Genomic DNA, 20462 nt, shown 5'->3' on the forward strand with positions numbered 1-20462 from the left:
ATATAAAACAGTGAATGGAGTCTTAATTCTTTATATATTTACTACTTTTAAAGTAGACACTCTCGTGAATGAAAATGCTCTATGGTCCTCATTGATTAGAGCATGAGACTTCTAATTTAAGAGTAGCTAGCATGACACATGTTATTCATCCGTTTCTCCTAATCTTAGTTATTTAGAAAAGAGGAAGTGTTCCGACGAAACAAAATCAATTGAGAATTTCAGAAAATTCACTCGAGCTTTTACTAGGAAAGATGGACAAAGGCCACAAAGCATATGATTATAACTATATTGGAAGAATCATTTTTTTAAAGTTGACTCCATAATCTATTAATTTAAAAATAATCATGTCTTTTTATTTAAAATTCAAATATATAAACAGACTGACTTGTCATTATTCACTATAAAAATTTTAACCCCCTTTTAATAAAATATTTTCCTTTTATTCAAATTTCAAACATCTAGATTAATTCAACAAATTCATAAAAAAAAAAAAAAAACAAAAGCAAATAGATTAACCTATACAAAAAAAAAAGTGAAAAATTTTGGGCTATATTGTAATAAACCCAAACTTAGGAGAACCAAAAAAAAGGGTCCAAATTAAAATGACTAGTTACAATTCATTCAAAAATTTTCTTTCTTTAGCATTTTCTTTATGGGAAGTATTTTCCTTTCATACAAACAACAAATTCAACAACCCGAGAAAATAAAAAGGCGAAGCCAAATAAAAGAAAGACGTTTGGGCCACAGCGTAATAAGCCCAAAGTTGAGGGAAAACAAAGAAAAAAAGCCCAAAGTTGTTCATTTATTTTCCGAGCGCTTCCCTCCACGTCCATCCGAACTAAAATTCCCTCCTTCCCTCGTTCCCTGGTTTTCTCCTCCCTTTCCCAACCCCTCTCTTTCCCTCTCATCCTAACTCAGATCCCTACTCTCTTTCTCTCTCTAGAAAATCTCTCTCTCTCTCTCTCTCTCTCTCTCTCTCTCTCTCTCTCTGCTTGATTGATTATCTCTGATTCCACAGATTCTCAAGTTCTCTCAACACAATCTCTCTTGGATCCTCTCGGAAGCAGTGTTCGAATGTCTGGCGCTCGAGCCGCCAATCACACGGCGGCGGCGGCGCTGCCTGCGGCGGCTGGTGGCCAGATCCCGCAGCCGCTGAAGCGCCGCCTCCCGTTCTCGACTAAGCCGCCTTTTGTTCCTCCCAACGACTACCACCGCTTCTCCGGTGACCCTTGTGTCGGTGCTGCCGATCGTGAAGTCGAAGCTATTGTTGTCAAATCTCCAGTTAGTTTTTGTCTCTGCTGTTGATTTTAGTTTCTTTAAAACGCATTTATAAGTTCAGGTTTCGCAAATGATGTTTTGGGTATAATTGTAATGAGATTTGCAGTGAAATGTGTCCTAATGCTATTGAGCTTTAACCGTTGCTGGATTTGCCTAGCTTCTACTGTTCGTTCTGGGTTTTGTGAAGTTGATTTAAGGGAAATTTATTTTTTAAGTGGAGTTGATCCAGGGTTGGTGTGTATTTTGCGTGAGCGTTTCTTGTTTTTTATTTTCAGGCACGTACATTTTGGCACCTTGTGCGTTTTTTTGCACAATTTTGTGGCTTTTGTGCCAGATTTTAACAGTGGTTGGTTTCCCCTCACTTCTTTGTTTTCTAACACTTTAACTACGAGAAAATAGAAAAGAAATGATAATGATTTCTTTTAGGCCACGTTTGTAACTTGAAAAATATTAGGGAAAGGAAATGAAAATTTAAAGGAATTCACTTTTTTTATGTTTGGTCAAGGAAAGAGAGAAAGAAAATAAAAAAAAAAAACACCAAATCAATGATCAAAAATTTGATTTTACATTTCATTAAGATTTGATTTTTCTTGGTTTTTAGTCATACTAGAACAAAATTTTATTTTTATTAGTGTTTGATATAGAGAGAAGATGTGGTGAAAATGAGTTTCTTTCTTATTTTTCTTTCTTTTTCTTTACCCAAGCAAAATACTTGATCCAAATGGACCCTTAATAAAGAGAAAATATAAGAAAAGGGAGTGATTTCTTTCCCCTGTTGTTTGGATAACTCAGAGAAAAAAAAAAAAAATTTCTCTCATATATTGTTCAGATAACAAGACAAAATAAAAGATTCCATATTATCTTACCAAATGAACCTTTTATTTATTAACTAAATTAATTAACCTTATTGCTATATTAATTTTCTTTCTTTTTGTTCAATAGCCATTTTTGACATTTGAAATAAAAGCATGACACAATAGATTTCTGTTCTCTCCAAATCTCTCCACTTTTAGAGAGATTCAAAAGCGAGTATTTCTCTCCCTCCTTTTCTCTTCGTTTCTCTTCATTCATTTATAGAAAATGTAACCCAAGCAAGTGATTTGGAGAGGAAAGTTCTCTTTTCTTTTCTTTTCTCTCCAAATCATTCAATCCAAACAAAGTTAATGTGCAAAATTAATCGTATTTGACATCTCCATTTGTCTGCATGAGGTATCATGCTGTCTTCAAGTGAATGATTTTACTTAGCAGTTTGGTTCTTCGAGAGGTTTATGGTGGACTATGTCATGCTAAGACTATTTTTTGAAGTACACGTTGACACATGCACGAATTGTTGCATCCCCTGGATAGTTGTTTATGTTTTGCATTGCTTGATTGGTTCAGGTCACTGGTTTTTTTTTTTTTGTTTTTTAAGTACTGTATTTAGTACATACAATCCAACATATTTAAATAAGAAATTGTGTATATCATTCATTTACTAATGCATTTGCATATATACGTTGCATACATACAACTGTTGAGTTTGAATATTTAGATAATCAACAGATGATACACACATTTTAGGAGAAGGCTGACATAAGGAACTGAAAAACCTGTTGGAGTGTATTGGGTAATCATCCAAATTGGTGTACGTGCAACACATTGCTACCCCCCCGCCCCCTCCTTGCCTTGCAACAATAAAAACAGTGGGATGATTTCAACAGTGAGCTTCTTTTGAAGTTTGAAACAAGGTGATATAGGACTTCTGGTCAAGATTTAGGAAGTTAATCAACAATAGAGTTGTCTTGAACCTTTTCAAGTATTGAGTTTGACATGTTTCATGTGTGGAACTGGATTCACACCGAGATATATAGCTTCCAAATTCTTAGGAAAGTGTGAAGGTGGTTGATGAAGTAGAACATGAAGCTTGCAGAAATTTTTTTTGAAGCTAATGGTAGTATGAGTGTCAGGCTGATCGCTTGAATGGAAATAACCTTCTGCTTGAGAGTTGTTCCACTTACCAAGTTTTGTCTGAAGAATGGTAGCCTGTGGGGAGCAATGGTCATCTGGATTGCTTGCCCAATTTGACCTAAATAGGCATGAAGTGAGAAATCAGTAGGGGCTGAATATGGATGTCAAATTGGGATGACATGTGTAGGTAGCATACCACTTTACAACTTGCCTGTTTACAAGTGGGATTGGTGCATGTATTATAAAATTTGTTGATAGGAAAGTTAATTTCCAGCTGTGTGCCAAAGGGCTTTTAGCTGCATGCATCTGCACCTGAGATAGTAGGTCTTTGATATATATGTATTGGGAAAGAAAGAGGCTGTTTGAGTTCAGTGACCATCAATGCCCAAGAAAATATGCAAGCTATGATGGTCTTTGACAGCCAAGCTTTGCTGAAGATCAATAAGAAGCTATGACTGATGACATAAAATGGAGCTCCTTGTGACAATAATATCATTGATATAGATGATCACCAAAAGAGCACTAGTGGGTGTGTGGTGGACAACGTGAGATGTGTTGGAAACTGCAGGTTGCTATGGAGGAAGGAATCTAATTGCCGCAAATCCCAGCCATTTGAGAGAGCAAGGGATAAAACCACCTATATTGAAGTAGCTTTAATAATGGGACTAAAAGTGGTCCCTAGTCATTATATCAAAGCGTTCTTATTGATGGAACTCCTTATTAAACATTTAATACACTAAACTCATTTGTAGTTGATAACATCGCAAGATTGTAAAGATGGAATGAGTAACCATGTGCCATTGCTCATGAGTGCAGTATATTCCTAATCCATTGCTGCGTGTCAAAATTGTGTCGGTGGCATAGTGTAACAAGTTGGTTCAATTGTGACTAAATCGACATTGTTGGAAGGGTGAGGGACATTGGTTGAGGCATGGGCTTTAGCATGAGTAATCATGGAGTGCATCTTAGTTGGAGGATGTGAAGGGATAGATGGTGCAGTTTTGGGAGTGGGAAAAGTTCATTGTGATGTTGAACTCTTGATGGAGATGTGGATAAGGACAATATATGGGTATGAAATAAAGGATTTGGTGGACTTTTGGGTATGCAAGGATTGTGGAGGATGTGGCAGCAGATATGGATGGTTCTTTTACATGGAACTGAAGCACATATGAGCATGGCACATACAGAAACTGGCGGCAGCAAAACCATGAGCGGATAAGGGGTTGTTTGGCAAGGAGAAGGCTATGATGACAAAGGAACAGGTGCATTAAAAAAAATAGAATAGAAATTTACCTTTGTCAAAACTAATGTGTTGAGAGTTATAAGCCTGCTCAGTGGCAACATGTAGACATTTTAACTTTTGTGGTGGGGGCTATATACTAAGATGAAACATTCCAGCGAACAAAATTATAGGGGGTGAACAACAGCCACAAATGGCATTTAATTGATCAATAAACAACAATTTGGAAGGCGTTATCGTTATCCTAAATAGATACCTATGTTGAAAGGGTTAACTCGATTTCCACCATGTTATAGTGGTGACATTCAATGAAACCATTTTGTTTGTGCATATATGAGCAAGGCTATTGACGTTCTACATTGATAGTGTTGAGAACACATGAAATGGTACAGCAAAGAAAAATAAAATAAGAACAAGAATTCCTCCCTTTACAGAAAGAAAATAGCTATAGAATCACAAAAAACACAACACACTCCAATGAAGCAAAGTCAACCAATCCCGCTGTTAGTCTTCAGAAGTCGCATGACAAAATAAGCCATTTGCTGACACCCACAAGCCACAACGATGAAAGATAAACCACTCAATCCAAAGCAAGTTGTCAGGAGTGGCCACACAGTCTGCACCTTTGAAAATTCTGGCATTCCTCTCCAACCAAACACAGCAGTGCTGTAACGCCCCAACCTTGGTCTGTCAGGGAGCACTGTGTTTCTCCTCTTCCACTTGGACTAGACAAAAGGGGGGCGGGCCTTATCGGACTAATGACTGGCCTCATAGACCAACACGTGTCCTTTTTAGTGTGTTTTGTCCTCATTCACACACTTCCTGAGAAAACTTCCCAGAAGGTCACCCATCCCTAGATTACTCCAAGTCAAGCACGCTTAATTGTGGAGTTCTTATGGAAAGGTTCCCGAAAAGAAAGGTGCATCTTGTCGATATAGGTAGTAACATCTAATCTTTTTAAGCCTTTCTTCCACGGGGTATCACATTCTCCCCCACTTACAGGATGCAACATTCTCGTTGCGAACCCACATTTCCAAACTCAGGCGATGTGAATCTCATCACACTTCCGGTTGGGTAATTGTTTTGATACCATTTTGTAATGCCCCAACCTAGGTTTGTTAGGGAGCACTGTGTCTCTCCTCCTTCACTTGGATCACACAACAGGGGGGCGGGCCTTATTGGACTAATGACTGGCCCCACAAACCAACACGTGTCTTTTTCAATGTGTTTTGTCCTCACTCACACACTTCATGAGAAAAACTTCCCAAAAGGTCATCCATCCCAAGATTACTCCAAGTCAAGCACGCTTAATCGTGGAGTTTTTATGGGAAGGTTCTCGAAAAGAAAGGTGCACCTTATTGATATGGGTTGTAACATCTAATCCTTTTAAGCTTTTCTTCCACGGGGTATCACAAGTGCATTGCCACATTTTATATTTTTTTCCTTACCAAACTTCCTAAACGTAGTACAAAAAGCCTTCAACCTAGACGGGTGGACTCAATTTTCACCAAAAATACCAAATAACTTTTCCCAACCACCAAAGTGAAAGGGCAGTAAAGAAACGAATGTGAACAAATCTCCCCACTCAAACGAAGGACACAAACATGAAGCAACAAGGCCTTATTAGGTCTTCTTTCTAGAAGCAAGTCATTGCTGATTTTCTTAAGGATCATAATCCAGATAAAAACTTTTATTGTTGGTGAGACTTCAATTTTCAAATAAAAAAACACGAGGCAAAAGGGGCGGCATTAGGATCATGAATCACAAAATTCTTCAGAATGATCTCAGATTTTAAGTTCCAAGCCCTTTTTTTTACTCACAAAATGAACATGAAAAGAATCAAGTTAGTCAAAAAAGTGCCAGCTCATCAACCTCTCTCTCATCAAGATTTCTCCCGAAGTGGAAATCCTAAGAATGCTCGTCCTCATGCAAAACAAGAAAAGCAGAAGTTGGGGCTTCATGAATACTTGATAACTAAAAGAGAAGAGGATGTGCAAGAGCCAAAGGCGCCTCCCCCACCCAAAGGTCCTGCCAAAAAAAAAAAATTTCTCTCCCTGCTACCAACTTGTCCTAGACATTAGGGGGGGAAAAAAAAAGAATGGTTCATTTGAGACTCAAACTTCCAAGGACTTGAATAAGAACTATGAACCTCTACTTTGTCATCTTAATTATTATGTAAAGGGTGTTACCTTGGCCACAAGGCTCCCCACTTTGTGAGGGTAGGGGGAGGGTCATTGCAGTGTATGAAGCCTTGCCACTTCCCTACCAAAGAGATGTTTTTGGATATCAAATTACCTAGACCCAAACTTCCTTCCCTTTTAGACCTCCTCACAATCACCTAACCTAAAGATGGTCTCTGCCCTAATCGCCACCACTTGACCCACAAAAAATCCCTTGTCAACTTCTCTAGTCTCCACACATAGGAATTCTAAAAGGGGTAATATAATTCAAAGTGAATGAGAACAGACAAATAAGAGTGATATAACCCCTTGAAGTGAAGAACGCTCCTTTCCACCCATCCAATCTCCAAGCTACTCTCTCAAAAACAAAGTCTTAGAACGAGCAGGCTGTAGGATTACCTAAGGGGATACCCAAGTAGGTGATGGGCCAATTCAAAATGAACCTTCTAGCCAAGCAGAAGGATCCCCAATAATAACTGGACCCTCCAAACTACTCTTAGAAATATTAATTTTCAACCTTGACACTTTTTCGAACAACTGAAAGATGGTCGTCAACTTAGAGAAGCAACCCAAATTTCCACATAGGGATGAGTGTGTATTTTGCAAAGAGGGTTGTACAACCACATTGCTGAGGGGTGAACAAGACCAAGACCCGATCAAATTGTCAACAAGGAAGGCACTCCACCCAAGTTGTAACTGAGAGGACAATATAGGCCAAATCAATACTTGAGGCAATATTTGTTGAACGAGCAATCTTGGAAACAAGTTCTCCAACTGCCACAAGTTGATTGGCAAGTGTTTTTTTTTTTTTTAACGTAATCATGCGTTTTCTAGTTCCTTTAGGTGTAGTCTGGAGATTGAAGGAGGCTATTCCAAACTTCATGGGAGGTGTTTAGGTTGATGACGGGCAAATGCATTTTTGGCAAGTGAAGCACAAGTGAGTCCTGCTTTTGTCATTTGAGAAATTCTGGATTGACAATTTCACCATTGTGATTATCATCAAGGAATTGAGGAGGATAAGGCACAAAGCCATCAATGTAGCCTGTCAATCCATGTCCTATTACACAGGAAGAATCAGTGATTGTCACATAATGTTATTATCATGAGCCAGCATACCGGAAGTGGATGACTATATGCAAATGCGCTCGTTGCAATTATTTTGGTAACGCACCAAGTGGACAAAGTTGCTGATGAAGCAGATGAAGAAGAGGAAAATAGGTTTATGGTGTAGCCATTTTTGGCTTTGATACCATAATACAATGCAACAGATTTGGAAAAGGAGTTGTTTTTGTCATTTATTTACTGATGTATTTGCATTATATATGTTGTAGAGTCCATATAAAATAATGATTTTATTGGCTTGAATATTTATATAAGGGAAGGATAATACAAACAGATAAGAGAAGGTTAACGTGAGGAATTCAAAACCAATTTAGTGTAGCGATAATCACCCAAACTGCTGTGGGTGAATTACATGCTAAAAATTATGCTTCATTTCAATATAGAGGCTTCTATCCAAGGTATTGGTAGTTCATTTTATGAAATGAGTCAGAGTGCTTTGATATTTGTTAGGACAGCTTGCTGAAAGGGTTTCAACTTTTTTTCATTGCATAGGAAATAGCACGTATCAAGCTGATGAAACTTGCTGGCTTGCTGTTGATGGGCGTTTCCTTTTTCCCATTCAAACATTGCACCTTGTTTAGTTATACAGCATGCATTGTAAGATACTTGCATTCAATGAATGAAGGTGGACTGAAGTGGTAATTTACACAAAGGGAGAGATCGAGAAAGATCATTTAAGCATGTATCTGCACCATATTCAGCTCAATCAATGTGAAATTTGGATGTATATGCAACATTTGTTTCTTGATGAAGTGAAGAAAATAATTTTACTCAAGAATTAAGCTATACTCTTATTATGGTTCTTATGATATTGTATTTTGTAGATTCATCGTTTTATTCCTTTATTGCCAATTTTGGGCAAGACATGGTAGTTTTTGCTCGCCCAAAAGAGATCAATGTTTTACCCAACTAAATTGTTTTGAGTTAGGAATTGCATCTTCCTAGATGTTACTCAATGCTTCTTTTAAGAACCTTACTTGTGTGGCAGTGAAGGAATCTGTAGGTAGGGAACTGGTGTGGGCCATGGTCCGTTGGGGTTCAATTCTTGCTAATGACCTTGAAAAAAAATTCTTGGATCGGGTTCTTTGGGTGCCATATGAAGAACTAGTAACCATACTTTAGAAACATTAATGGTTTATAAGGTGATTTCTTCATTTCAGACTAACTTATTTGCAGAGGTTTCAAAATTTTAAATTCTTTAGTCGAATGTTTTAACAATTCCACTGGTTTTTGGTGATTTTGTGTTATGAAAATCGATTTGTTGTTGGCTTTCTACTTATTGTTTGTTTCTTTACTAGAGAAAAACTTTTACTTTATTAGTGAAATTTTCTTTTGTTTTTTAAGTAGTGTTGCGCAAATGCATTATTAAATAGGAAGGATAAAAGGACAGCCTCTCCCTCCAAAATGGTGTCTGAATAGAGTCAGGTTGATGGCACCTTACCCTGCCTCGAGAAAGGCTGTAATTGATATGAAAAGGGAGGATTAATTCATGGGCAAATCATTATGTTTAAATAGGAGGCCCATAGCCTGTGGGAAGATATTCTATGCTACAGTCAGGTGGGTGGGAGGTAAAATATGGACAAGGGGCAGCCTTAAAGAACATGTATGAAATGAGCAAGAAAAGGTTTGGAGATCATGAAATAACTTGCAATCAAAATTCAAGCAAGATGAGCCTTGCTCTTGAGTAATAGCCATATGGTTGTGGTGAAACTCTTTTAACACAATATGTGCTTGTAGTTTGGGAGGAGCGGCTGCACTTAGATAACAAAAAGCTTTTGATGTATGGCATAATATTTTTTATAAAATGGGCTTCTTTCTTTGAACACATCCTAAAATTGTATTGGCAGTCATTCTAAACAGATAATGTGATAGCAAAAAAGAAAAATAGATAGCGAATAAAATTGAGATTAGATGGACTTTGTATTAGCATTTAAAAATAACATTAGATCATCTTTTGAATCTTTTATTTTTTGGACCTCACCATTCAATATCAGTGGTTAACAAACATCTGATTTTAATTTTTTTTTAACTGTTCAGCATAACTCTTCTACTTTTGCAGAAGCAAACATGTGTCCAAGTAATATAGTCCATATAGAAGAATATACAAGTAGATGTGTATATTTGTGATTTGGAAATCACTTTGGCTTATCTTTGTCCATTTTCATGAAAAAGACTGATAATTATGCTACAACTAATACGTTGGGGTTTTACCTGTAAACCTCAGAAGGGGTACAAATGGTGGTTGCATAGTCTTCTATAAAAAAATGGGTGGTCACATAGTCTAGTGACTCTAGCCTCTTCATTTGGATCAAATTGCAATAATCAACATTTTATTGTGTTTGTTTCATAATGTGGAACCTCATAATTACACATTTCAAAAATTCTAATGTGATAGCATGTCTGGTCTGTCATTAATTTGTAATTACAATTCTATGATTGCAATGGTTTTTCTCAGCTATTGAAGCGGAAGAGTAGAACGGACGATAATGAAGTTGAATCCAGCAACTGGACTGCTAGTCCTGGATACGCTGATATAGTTAACAGTCCAATCTGTACCCCAGTGTCTGGAAAAGGGGGAAGGATAGGTGGAAGGTCAAAGGTCTCAAGGGGCAACAGATCGGGGCCGCAAACCCCAGTCTCAAATGCTGGTGAGAATAATCTAATTGCTTTTGCATAGTCTTACATTTAACATGAGCCACACAAATCCTCCAATATGAACTTGAAAGAAAGCATAGTTGTTCGACAGCTATAGTCTTCATAGTTTCTCCACACTAGAAGGAACTATTTTGCCATGTATTGTCAGTATTCCCTGCACTGTGAAGAAAGAAAGATATTAACACGACAGTGTCTGTGTCTTTTGCAGGTTCCCCTTCTCCTCTGACTCCAGCTAGCAGTTGTCGTTATGACAGTTCCCTTGGTAACCTTCAATCTGCTAGCATGTAGAATGATTCATTTGATTCATTTGTTAGTTTTTATCGTCCTCATAAGCTACAGCATTCTAAGTAAAATAACGTGGGGAAAATTTTCAGGTCTTTTGACAAAGAAGTTCATCAATTTGATTAAGCATGCAGAAGATGGTGTTCTTGATCTGAACAATGCTGCAGACACTTTGGAGGTTATTATTTTGCTATTCAATATGTTCTTAGTATGGTTAATGTTCTAACTAGAAGGTTTATATACAGGTCCAAAAAAGGCGGATATACGACATAACAAATGTCCTGGAAGGAATTGGCCTTATCGAAAAGAAGCTCAAGAATAGAATTCGTTGGAAGTAATCTTGAAATGTTTAGCATCTTTGAGAAGTCGATGTTATTTTTCATTTGTATAAATTTGTTTTGAAATTCTAGTGAGCCTCTGAGGATCATGGGAACTTATGTGAGGATTATTTGATTGAACAATTCAATAGGGGAATTGATGTTTCAAGGCCAGGAGAGGTTGGTGTTGATGCTGGCTTGATACAGGTAATAAAGTGGATGTTGGTTTCTTGACATGCAAAAGCACTAGGGATGAAAGTTCATTACCATCCATTGGAATGTTTCTGCTTCTCTGATTTATAAAGGTTTTTAGTGCTTAACAGTTTCTGGACTACCCTATCATCTGTTATTTACCATGATATGGGCCAATGAAATAAGAGGGGGAGGAACAGCGAGAAGCTGCGGTGGCTTTTCAAAATTTGTTTTGATATTGGTGGTTTTTTCCTACAGGAAGATATTCAAAGACTTTCCATGGAAGAGAGTGGATTAGATGCTCAAATAAGGTATGTGGTTTATTCCCTTGTTTTCTCAAATAAGGTGTGTGGTTTATTCCCTTGTTTGAGCAGCCAATACTGTCTTGGCAAACCATGGAAAATGTTAATGCTTCCAAACTGCTGCAGAGAAATGCAGGAAAAATTGAGGAGTTTAAGTGAAGATGAGAACAACCAGAAGTAAAAGTTTCTTTTACCTCCGAACATTTATACAGTTATTCAAAATTAGTCCATACATTTTCTCATATGATGATGCATGTATTCATCTTCCAATTTCCAATCATTTCAGGTGGCTTTTTGTGACTGAAGAAGATATCAAGGGCCTACCATGCTTTCAGGTCAGTTTATTCTGTGCTCTGTAGTTGTATTTGGCAGTGACCACAATGACTTTTTCATAATGTTTTAGATAAGCAGTAATTTATCTTTTTTTTTTTTGCATTGCTTGAAGCAGAATGAGACCCTCATAGCAATTAAAGCACCACATGGAACCACTTTGGAAGTCCCAGATCCTGACGAAGTAAGTTCACAGGAAAGGCTTATTTATGTTCTACATTTCTTGGTTTTTTATGCATGAAAGGAATTTCATGTTCTCTGTGCCAGGCTGTTGATTATCCACAAAGAAGATACAGAATAGTCCTTAGAAGCACAATGGGCCCCATTGATGTCTACCTTGTCAGGTACTGTTGCCTCTTTTTTGGGACAAACGTGTATACTTGTGCACATTTATGACCCTTCTTCCCTTTACAAATAACAATTCAATTATTTGGGCTTTGAATCAGATGAGAGATTGAGCATGTTGCGTCTTGAAATACTCTTCTTCTTACTCTTGATTTATTTAATTTCCCATCGTTCTCTTTGTTTTCTTTTGCTTTGCAGTCAATTTGAGGAGAAGTTTGAGGAAATGAGTAGCGTTGAGCCACCTATAAGCCTCCCTCCTGCTTCGAGTTCAGGATCTAGTGAGAACCCAACAAGAGATATGGTTGCCTTGGAGAACAGTGGGAAGGACATAGAACCTGTGGCACAGGATTGTCATAGACTAAGCTCTGATTTTAATGCTTCACAGGAGAGTCTTGGGGGAATGATGAAGATTCTTCCCTCAGACATGGATGTAAGTATCACATTCTTTTCTGCAATATTTGTGAGTCACTGTCAATACCTCGGTGTAGATCCAGGATAACTCTGGTCTATAGTATTAGGGCTATTTGTAGCTAGCCAATTAAGAATTTTTAGATGTAATAGTACTAGTAGTGCATCAAAGATGCAGCCGCAATCATCTTGTGCCGTCATTCCAAATTGTATATATAGTAGATTATTTTTTTGGGTGCATAACTGCAGAATTACTGAGTGCATAAATAAATTTAAAAAAAAAAAGGCAGCCCGGTGCTCAAAGCTCCAGCGTATGCGGGGTCCGGGGAAGGGGTGGACCACAAAAGGTCTATAGTATGCAGCCTTACCTTGCATTTTTGCAAGAGGCTGTTTCCACACCTCAAACCCGTTACCTCTAGGTCATATGGCGACAACCTTACCTTGCGGATAAGTGGATTATGAAAATAAAAATATAGTTTTAAGTATATAAATGCCTGCTGTATTGTAGCATTCAAGCCTCAAACCTAAATGATCAAGGACCACAGTCGATCAGCTGGCATATGATGTGAAGACCCATCATGGGATGGGCTTTATTTTAATATTTTTTTGCACACAATTGTATGACAACAGAAAATCTGACATAGAATTTGCTTTAACACTCGCCCACACGTGGAGTCTGACAGCACATAGAGACATAAACACATGATTGATAACACCCATTACAAGGAATACGATTATTTTTCATTTAAATGCAGTCAACGAGACTAGAACCCAGGACCTCCTGGTGACCGGCTCTAATACCCATGTTAGATTACCACTTCACCTAAAAGCTTAAGCTGTTAGGTTCTGTGGGCCAGCAATGTATATAGGTAATAATCTCTTTGAAGAACATGGCACTGGATGCAATAATTCTGTTGTAAATAGATTATCAACATACCATTATGGATTCTGTTTATTGATGCGCCCCAATCATTTAATTGCAAGCTATGAACTTCAGAAGTCAAGTGCTCATATAGTTTGCAATGCTGTTAAACTACTCTTTTTTCTTCTTTGCCTTTTGTTTCAAGAATTTTTCATGCTCCAGTGCATATTTTTGTTGAGTAGTTCAATATAGAAAGTAGTCTAAATGTTGTATTTTTCTTATTACATTGCAGACTGATGCAGATTACTGGCTTCTCTCAGATGCTGATGTTAGCATTACAGATATGTGGAGAATGGAGTGTATCCTTTCAAGGCATTGCATATTTATTTATTTATTTATTTATTTTTTTCCGGGTGCTTATTTTTCATTGAGTGTGAGTGCTTAATTCCATGACTGTAACTATAGCTGGTGCCCCAATTATAGAAGGTGTTGAATGGAATGGGATGGATATGCTACATACAGAGTTTGGGATGGTTGATGTCAGTACACCCCGACCGCAAACTCCTCCCTCTGGTATTGCAGAAGTACCATCTGCTGCTGTTAATTCTTCACAGAAATGAGTGGGATTTTCCCGACAAGATGGATAGACCAGGAAATTCAAGTTTCCAGACATGAGCAACCTTTCTTGCCTTTAAAATTCTCTTCTAGATAACTGATTAATCGGGAAGCAAAATGGCAGCAGGTTGCTTACAAATGTGTACTGGGAAGCTTGTGGAAGCAGTTGATGTATAGTGAGCTGAAGATTTCTGCTGTAGTGCATGAGTGGAGCAATATGCATGACCCCTCCGGTAATGTTAGTTTATATGGAAAAAAGCTACCTTTTGATATTCCAAGCAGAAGTGGATGTTTAAGATGGAGTGAGTTTTAACCAGCTGCATAACTTCACTTTGCATGCATCCCTTGTGATGTTATGCAGATGGTTCCTGGGGCTCTATCTTTTGGACGCCAAACACCAAGTCGATCCATGCCCACAGAATTCTACAACTATATTCTGCTGCAAGGCCTAAATTGTTCTCTCCTTGTACTATCATAGGCATTTGATACAGACTACGCAGCATTTCATCATTAATCGTTTAAAAATGATTTTTATATTCAGATGTATTTAGGGTGACTATATTGCTTCACTGAGTAGCGGGGCAGCATTTTGTGTAGGTCTTAAAAATTGATGTCTGGATGAACTTCAAGTGTAATTTAGTGATGGCAGGCAAAGCCTAGTGTAAGAGTAGAAATTGGATCTTCAAATGCAGCAAATTTCCTCGAGCCATCACGGTAGCTCTCTTCTGCAACGGTTATTACTGTATCTTTCAGCTTTCTGTATTTTTCATCAACCATATGAATTTCCTTCCCTTGCTTTTCTTTGGCAAACTATGCTACTTCACACCTATGTCAAATGTATACTATATGTAAAATTAAGAATAGTGTATGCTTATATGCCCTTAATTTTATTTTAAATGACGTATTGTTCTTTTTAATGAAAGTAATTTTATTGTAAATAAGCTATTTTTATGTTTGTAATATGTTAATTTGATTTTTTAAATAAAAATTTTCAAATCAATAAAATTTTCATGAGTTAATATTAAATCTATTTTTGTATAGGACTTAAATTTCATATTGAAGATTATAATAAATTCATCTTATAAGTGGGCATAGTAGCTTTTACATTTTTCTAACTAGGATAAGACAGTAATTAAAGTCCAAATGCACATAAAATTCTTTTAATTGTATTTTTTGAAAAAAATATTACATTCCTATTTTTCAAATGATTTAATTGTCTACTCTAAAATTATTTGCATAGAACTATTGATAATTAATATGCTAGATTAGATACCGAGAAGAAACATAAATTGGTAAGAGTTAGAGATGGAAAATATAAGGATTTAGGCAATGTAAAATATATAAAAAAATCAAAATGAAGCCTTGTTAAAGAAGAAAATGTAAAAGGAGGAGGTGGTGAAGATATTTTCCAAATTGAAAGCTTAACTTCAATCTACAAGTGAAAAATGAGGAAACGGCTAAAAATTTGAAATCAATTTATAAAATTAGAGTTATTGAAGTTAAGATGGCTTTAAAAAGGATAAAAAATCAAAAAGTGTGCAAGACTAGATAACATTCTAATTGAAACTTTGAAATGTCTAGGGGATAAAAAAAGTATATGGTTAATTAATATATTCAATACTATTATAAAAATTAAGAAAATATTGGAGAAATGGATGAAAAGCACGTTAATACTTATATAAAAAACAAAGGTGATATTCAAAATTGTGATAACAATTGCAAAAACAAACTTATAAGCCAAATGATAAAATTGTGGAAAAGGGTAATGAACAAAGAATAAAAATAGAAATAAGGGTCTTGGAAAATCAATTTGGTTTTATGTGTAGGAGATTAATAACATAAGTTATTTATCTTCTAAGCAGGTTAATGAAAAAGTTAAGGAAAAAGAAGGACTTACATATGATTTTTTATTTACTTAGAAAAAGTATATGATAGAGTACCTAAAGAAGTGTTTTGGTAGGTTCTAGAAAAGAGGTGAGTTTGTAGTAGGTGTATTGATGTCATTAAGTATATATATATATGATAAAGTAATGATTAGGGTTAAGACTATAGATGGAGAGTTTGGAAATTTTCTAGTGGCAATAGGTGTACACCAACGTTCTACTTCGAGCCCTTAACTTTTTGCTTTAGTGATTGACGAACTCTTTAGGAATATAAAAAATGAGATCTCATAATATATGTTGTATTAACATAGATGAAAATATTGCTTGTAAAGCTTCATAATGTAGCCCTGTAACCGTAGGGGAATCTTTTCTGTTTTTAACTCCAACTGTATAAAAAGCTATGATTCCCTTTTCTTTTGTATAAATACTTGAGAAATAATCAATAAAATGTGCAGAATATTTTTCAGAAGAAATGCCTTTCTAACATGGTATCAGAGCTTGCAGACCTCAGTCTCAAATGGCCGACGCCTCTGCTGCTACTAATGCCTCATCCCCAGCATCAGCACCCTCCTTCTCTCATGTCGTCACCAGCAAGCTCACTACTGACAATTTTCCTCTCTAGAAGGTTTAGGTCAGTGCCTATCTGCATGGCCAAGACCTATACCAATTTGTCGATGGCACTCCCCCTCCTCCCCCTTAATTTCTCCTTGATCAACTCACTGTTAACCCTAAGTTCTCTGCCATGAAGATAGACCAACTTGTACTGAGCATCCTATTTTCTTCAATTTCAGAATTTGTCCTACGCCGTATCCTCTCCTCTACTACCTCACATAAACTTTGGAGCTCTTTTGACTCCCTTTTCACCTCTAAATCCCAAGCCCAACATTTTCAAGTTCGTTTTCAATTAGCCAACCTTGCTTGCGGTGAGCTCTCCATTGTTAAACGTAACTTACATTCATACCATTTCCATAAAATTGAGTACAAGATATAGAGATACAAGAAAGTATTTTAGGAAGCTATTTTATGTCTGTACAATATTTACAGCTACAATCATGTTTGACCCTTGAATGAAGGTATTCCTAAATCTAAGATTTCCATAGCTGGCTAATGGTGGGACTCACACCAACACTACCCCTCAAGTTGGTGTGTAGATATCTTTAACACCTAACTTTTCAAGTGAGTCATTGAAGTTTCTGCTGGAAACTGCCTTGGTAAGAATGTCAGCTAACTGATCTTCAAATTTAACGAAAGGGAATTGAATGATCTTGTTAGCTTTACTGTGATCCCAAGAAGGGGGGGGGGGGTGAATTGGTATTTTTAAAATTCAACCCCTAAGTATTCTGCCTAAGAGTAGTATGTTCACAACACTATGGTCAATCTAGTGCGAATAACATAAATATATCAGAAATTAAATAAAGCAGTTTAATCAATCACACAAGCACCAGAAAGCAGTAAAGAGAGGGTGACACGCAGATATGTTATCGAGGTTTGGCCAACTGCCTACATCCCCGCCTTGGCTAACTAGCACAAGGATTACCACAATAACTTGCTCACTTAAACGGGTGGAGCGGCACCTATACAAATCAGGATAATTAGCACAGGGCTGACCTCAACCTTCACAACAATCCTTACTGGACTGGATTACTGCCCCCTCAGGTCACGCCTGGAATCACTCAGATTTACAATCAAAAGGAACAATATAAAAGTGCTTTCACGTAAAGCAGATTTGTACCCAAATGCGTTCAATCACATACACCACAGATGATTTAAAATGGAAGCTCAGTGTGGTCTAAATAGTTCAACTCTCAAATGCATTTTCTAGCAGTGTAGTGAGTATGTGAGAGTGTCAACAACAATCTGTGTATTTCAAAATATTCAATTAAACGTGCTCACACAGAATATCAAGCAAAACTCAAGAGTATCAATCAACAGAATATCTCAATCACGTGAATTTGTATATGCTTGGATAGCAAAATATATATGATCTTTATATTCAGCGAATAATATGTGAGAATAAATATTGCAACAAAGATGTTTCACCTCAAAAACAAATATCTCTTCAAATGGTTTTCAAAATAAAACACAATAGATATTTAAAAATGATTTTGAAAATATTTTGCAACCAAAAGCAAATAAGAGCTTCTTAAGATGTTGCAACGAATATGCAATCTCAGAAGATCTAACAAAGTCTTCTTAGGATGAACTTATTAGCAAAGTCCCCTAAGAATCCTTTTGGGTTTGGCTCTTAATAAAAACGAATCAATCTTACAACAATGAGAGAGCAAACCTTCCTATTTAAACATTCAAGAACACTTACAGATGATTTAGTAACCTTTGAAGGTAAGCTAGAGTGTTTGTAGAAAGAGTATGAGTAGTAGAGGGTATTTTTCTTGAGAGAGAAATTTTGAATTTGTTTGCTTAATCAACTCTCTAATCTTTCCAAATGAAGGGGTATATATAGACACCCCATGATTTTTGACCGTTGGGGACCTATTAGGAATTATTAGAAAAGTTTAATGATCTTTCAAATGTTTTAAACCTGTTTAAAAGTATTAACTGTGGTAAAAAATGAGGGGCAACCCGAGAGGTCTGGTCAACCAGAAAGGTTTCGGTCGACCAGGAGGATTTTGAACTAAAGGCTCGGTCGATCGAAAGTGGGCGATTTCCCATTTCTCCGAGGTTCAGTCAATCGAGCCATTTTGAACTGGCTGGTTTGGTTGACTAGACCATTGGGATTTTTCCCGAGGACCCTCGGTCGACCAGGTAGTTGGAGTACAAAATTGGCTCGGTCGACCAGATGGTCAAATTGTTGACCTTTGTGGGTTTCGGTCGATCGGGGGGTTTTGAACTACATTGGTTCAGTCGACTAGGGCCTTGGTCAACTATTGACCCAGGCCTGTTTCGATAGACTAGGGCAAAATGAACTGCCTTGGCCGGTCAACTGAAAGTGTACAATGTGTGCATTTCGGTCCTGTTATGAATCACACAAACCCTAATCAAGTGCCTAACAAACATAGGTGCAAATGTGTGTGTCCTAGGGTAATTTATGTCCAAAATCAAGACACCGATTTTGTTCGTATTTGGTTTGAGCTTACATAATAAACCATGCATGTGTTGTGTGTGCTTATTACAAACCAAATATCCTAATTACTATTACAGAAAAATTTCACTACTGAATATTATAATTGAAAACATGAATTTATCTTCAAGCTTTAAGCTTTCACGTGCTATCAATGTATCTGCTAATATAGACCTACACATGAACTAGATATTTATTAAATACATGAGTATTTGTCATTATCAAAACCAGGCGTGACCTATAAGGTCAACAGATCTTCTCTTCCAGGTTTTGTTTGATGAAATTTCGGTCTATCTCCATGTGCTTGGTGCGGTCATGTTGAACTGGGTTGTGAGATATGTCGATGGTAGCATTGTTATCACAGAATAAATTCATTGCAGAGTCAGGAGGAAAACCGACCTCTGTTAGCAAACCTCTAAGCCAAAGAAGCTCACATAATCCTTTCGCCATGCCTCGGAACTCAGCTTCAGCACTGGATAATGCTACCACCTTCTACTTTTTACTCCTCCATGTAACTAAGTTTCCTCCAATAAATGTAAAGTAGCCTAAAGTAGACTTTCTATCTAATATATTCCCAACCCAGTCTGCATCTGTGTACCCTTCAATCTTCATATGAGCATTCTTGGAGAACATTAGTCCTCTTCCTGGTGATGACTTTAGATAGCGGAGAATTCGAATTACGGCACCCATATGGTCTTCACTTGGATTATGCATAAATTGGCTTACCACACTTACGACGTAAGCAATGTCTGGACAAGTGTGAGATAAGTAAATAAGCTTCACCACTAGTCTTTGATACCTCACCTTATCGGCTGGCACCTAATCTGAATATTCTCCAAGCCTATGGTTCTGCATAATTGGCGTATCCATAGGTTTACACTCTACTAATCCCACTTTTGTTAATAAGTCTAGTATGTATTTCCGCTGAGAGAGGAATATGCCTTTTCTTGACCTCGCCACCTCTATTCCCAGAAAATACTTAAGCCCTCCCAAGTTTTTCATTTCAAATTCAGTAGACAATTGTTCTTGTAGCCTCGAGATCTTATCAGCGTTATCCCCCGTAATTATCATATCATCCACATAGACTATTAATGCTGTCACCTTGTTTTGTCGGTGTTTCAGGAGGAGAGTATGGTCAGAGTTACTTTGGTGATAGCCATACTTCCTCATAGCTGAACTAAGTCGGCCAAAACATGCTCGTGGTGTCTGTTTTAGCCCATACAATGCCCTATCCAGTTTACAAACAATTTTTTTCCCAGTCGATCCTGTATATCTTGGCGGGATATCCATGTATACCTCCTCGTCAAGGTTGCCATGAAGGAAAGCATTCTTCACATCGAGTTGATGTAGTGGCTAGTCCAAATTTTCTGTAAGAGATAGTAAGACTCTAATAGTATTTAGTTTAGCTACTGGTGAGAAGGTTTC

The 20462-nt window shown here is 37.1% G+C and overlaps 1 protein-coding gene across 1 annotated transcript; it reads left to right on the top strand.

The window, feature by feature from the left end:
- The first annotated feature begins 831 nt into the window (after positions 1–831).
- LOC131167114 (transcription factor E2FA) lies at positions 832–14809 on the top strand. The gene is made up of 14 exons (XM_058125934.1): positions 832–1281; positions 10223–10415; positions 10631–10684; positions 10797–10882; positions 10950–11038; positions 11174–11228; positions 11472–11524; positions 11642–11692; positions 11802–11850; positions 11964–12029; positions 12113–12189; positions 12389–12620; positions 13753–13819; positions 13926–14809. Exons 1-14 carry the CDS (start codon positions 1075–1077, stop codon positions 14078–14080), a joined length of 1434 nt encoding a protein of 477 aa, XP_057981917.1. The 5' UTR covers positions 832–1074; the 3' UTR covers positions 14081–14809.
- Positions 14810–20462: the final 5653 nt, after the last annotated feature.

The sequence above is a fragment of the Malania oleifera genome, chromosome 1, assembly GCF_029873635.1.
Source record: "Malania oleifera isolate guangnan ecotype guangnan chromosome 1, ASM2987363v1, whole genome shotgun sequence".
In the NCBI taxonomy this organism is placed as follows: domain Eukaryota; kingdom Viridiplantae; phylum Streptophyta; class Magnoliopsida; order Santalales; family Ximeniaceae; genus Malania; species Malania oleifera.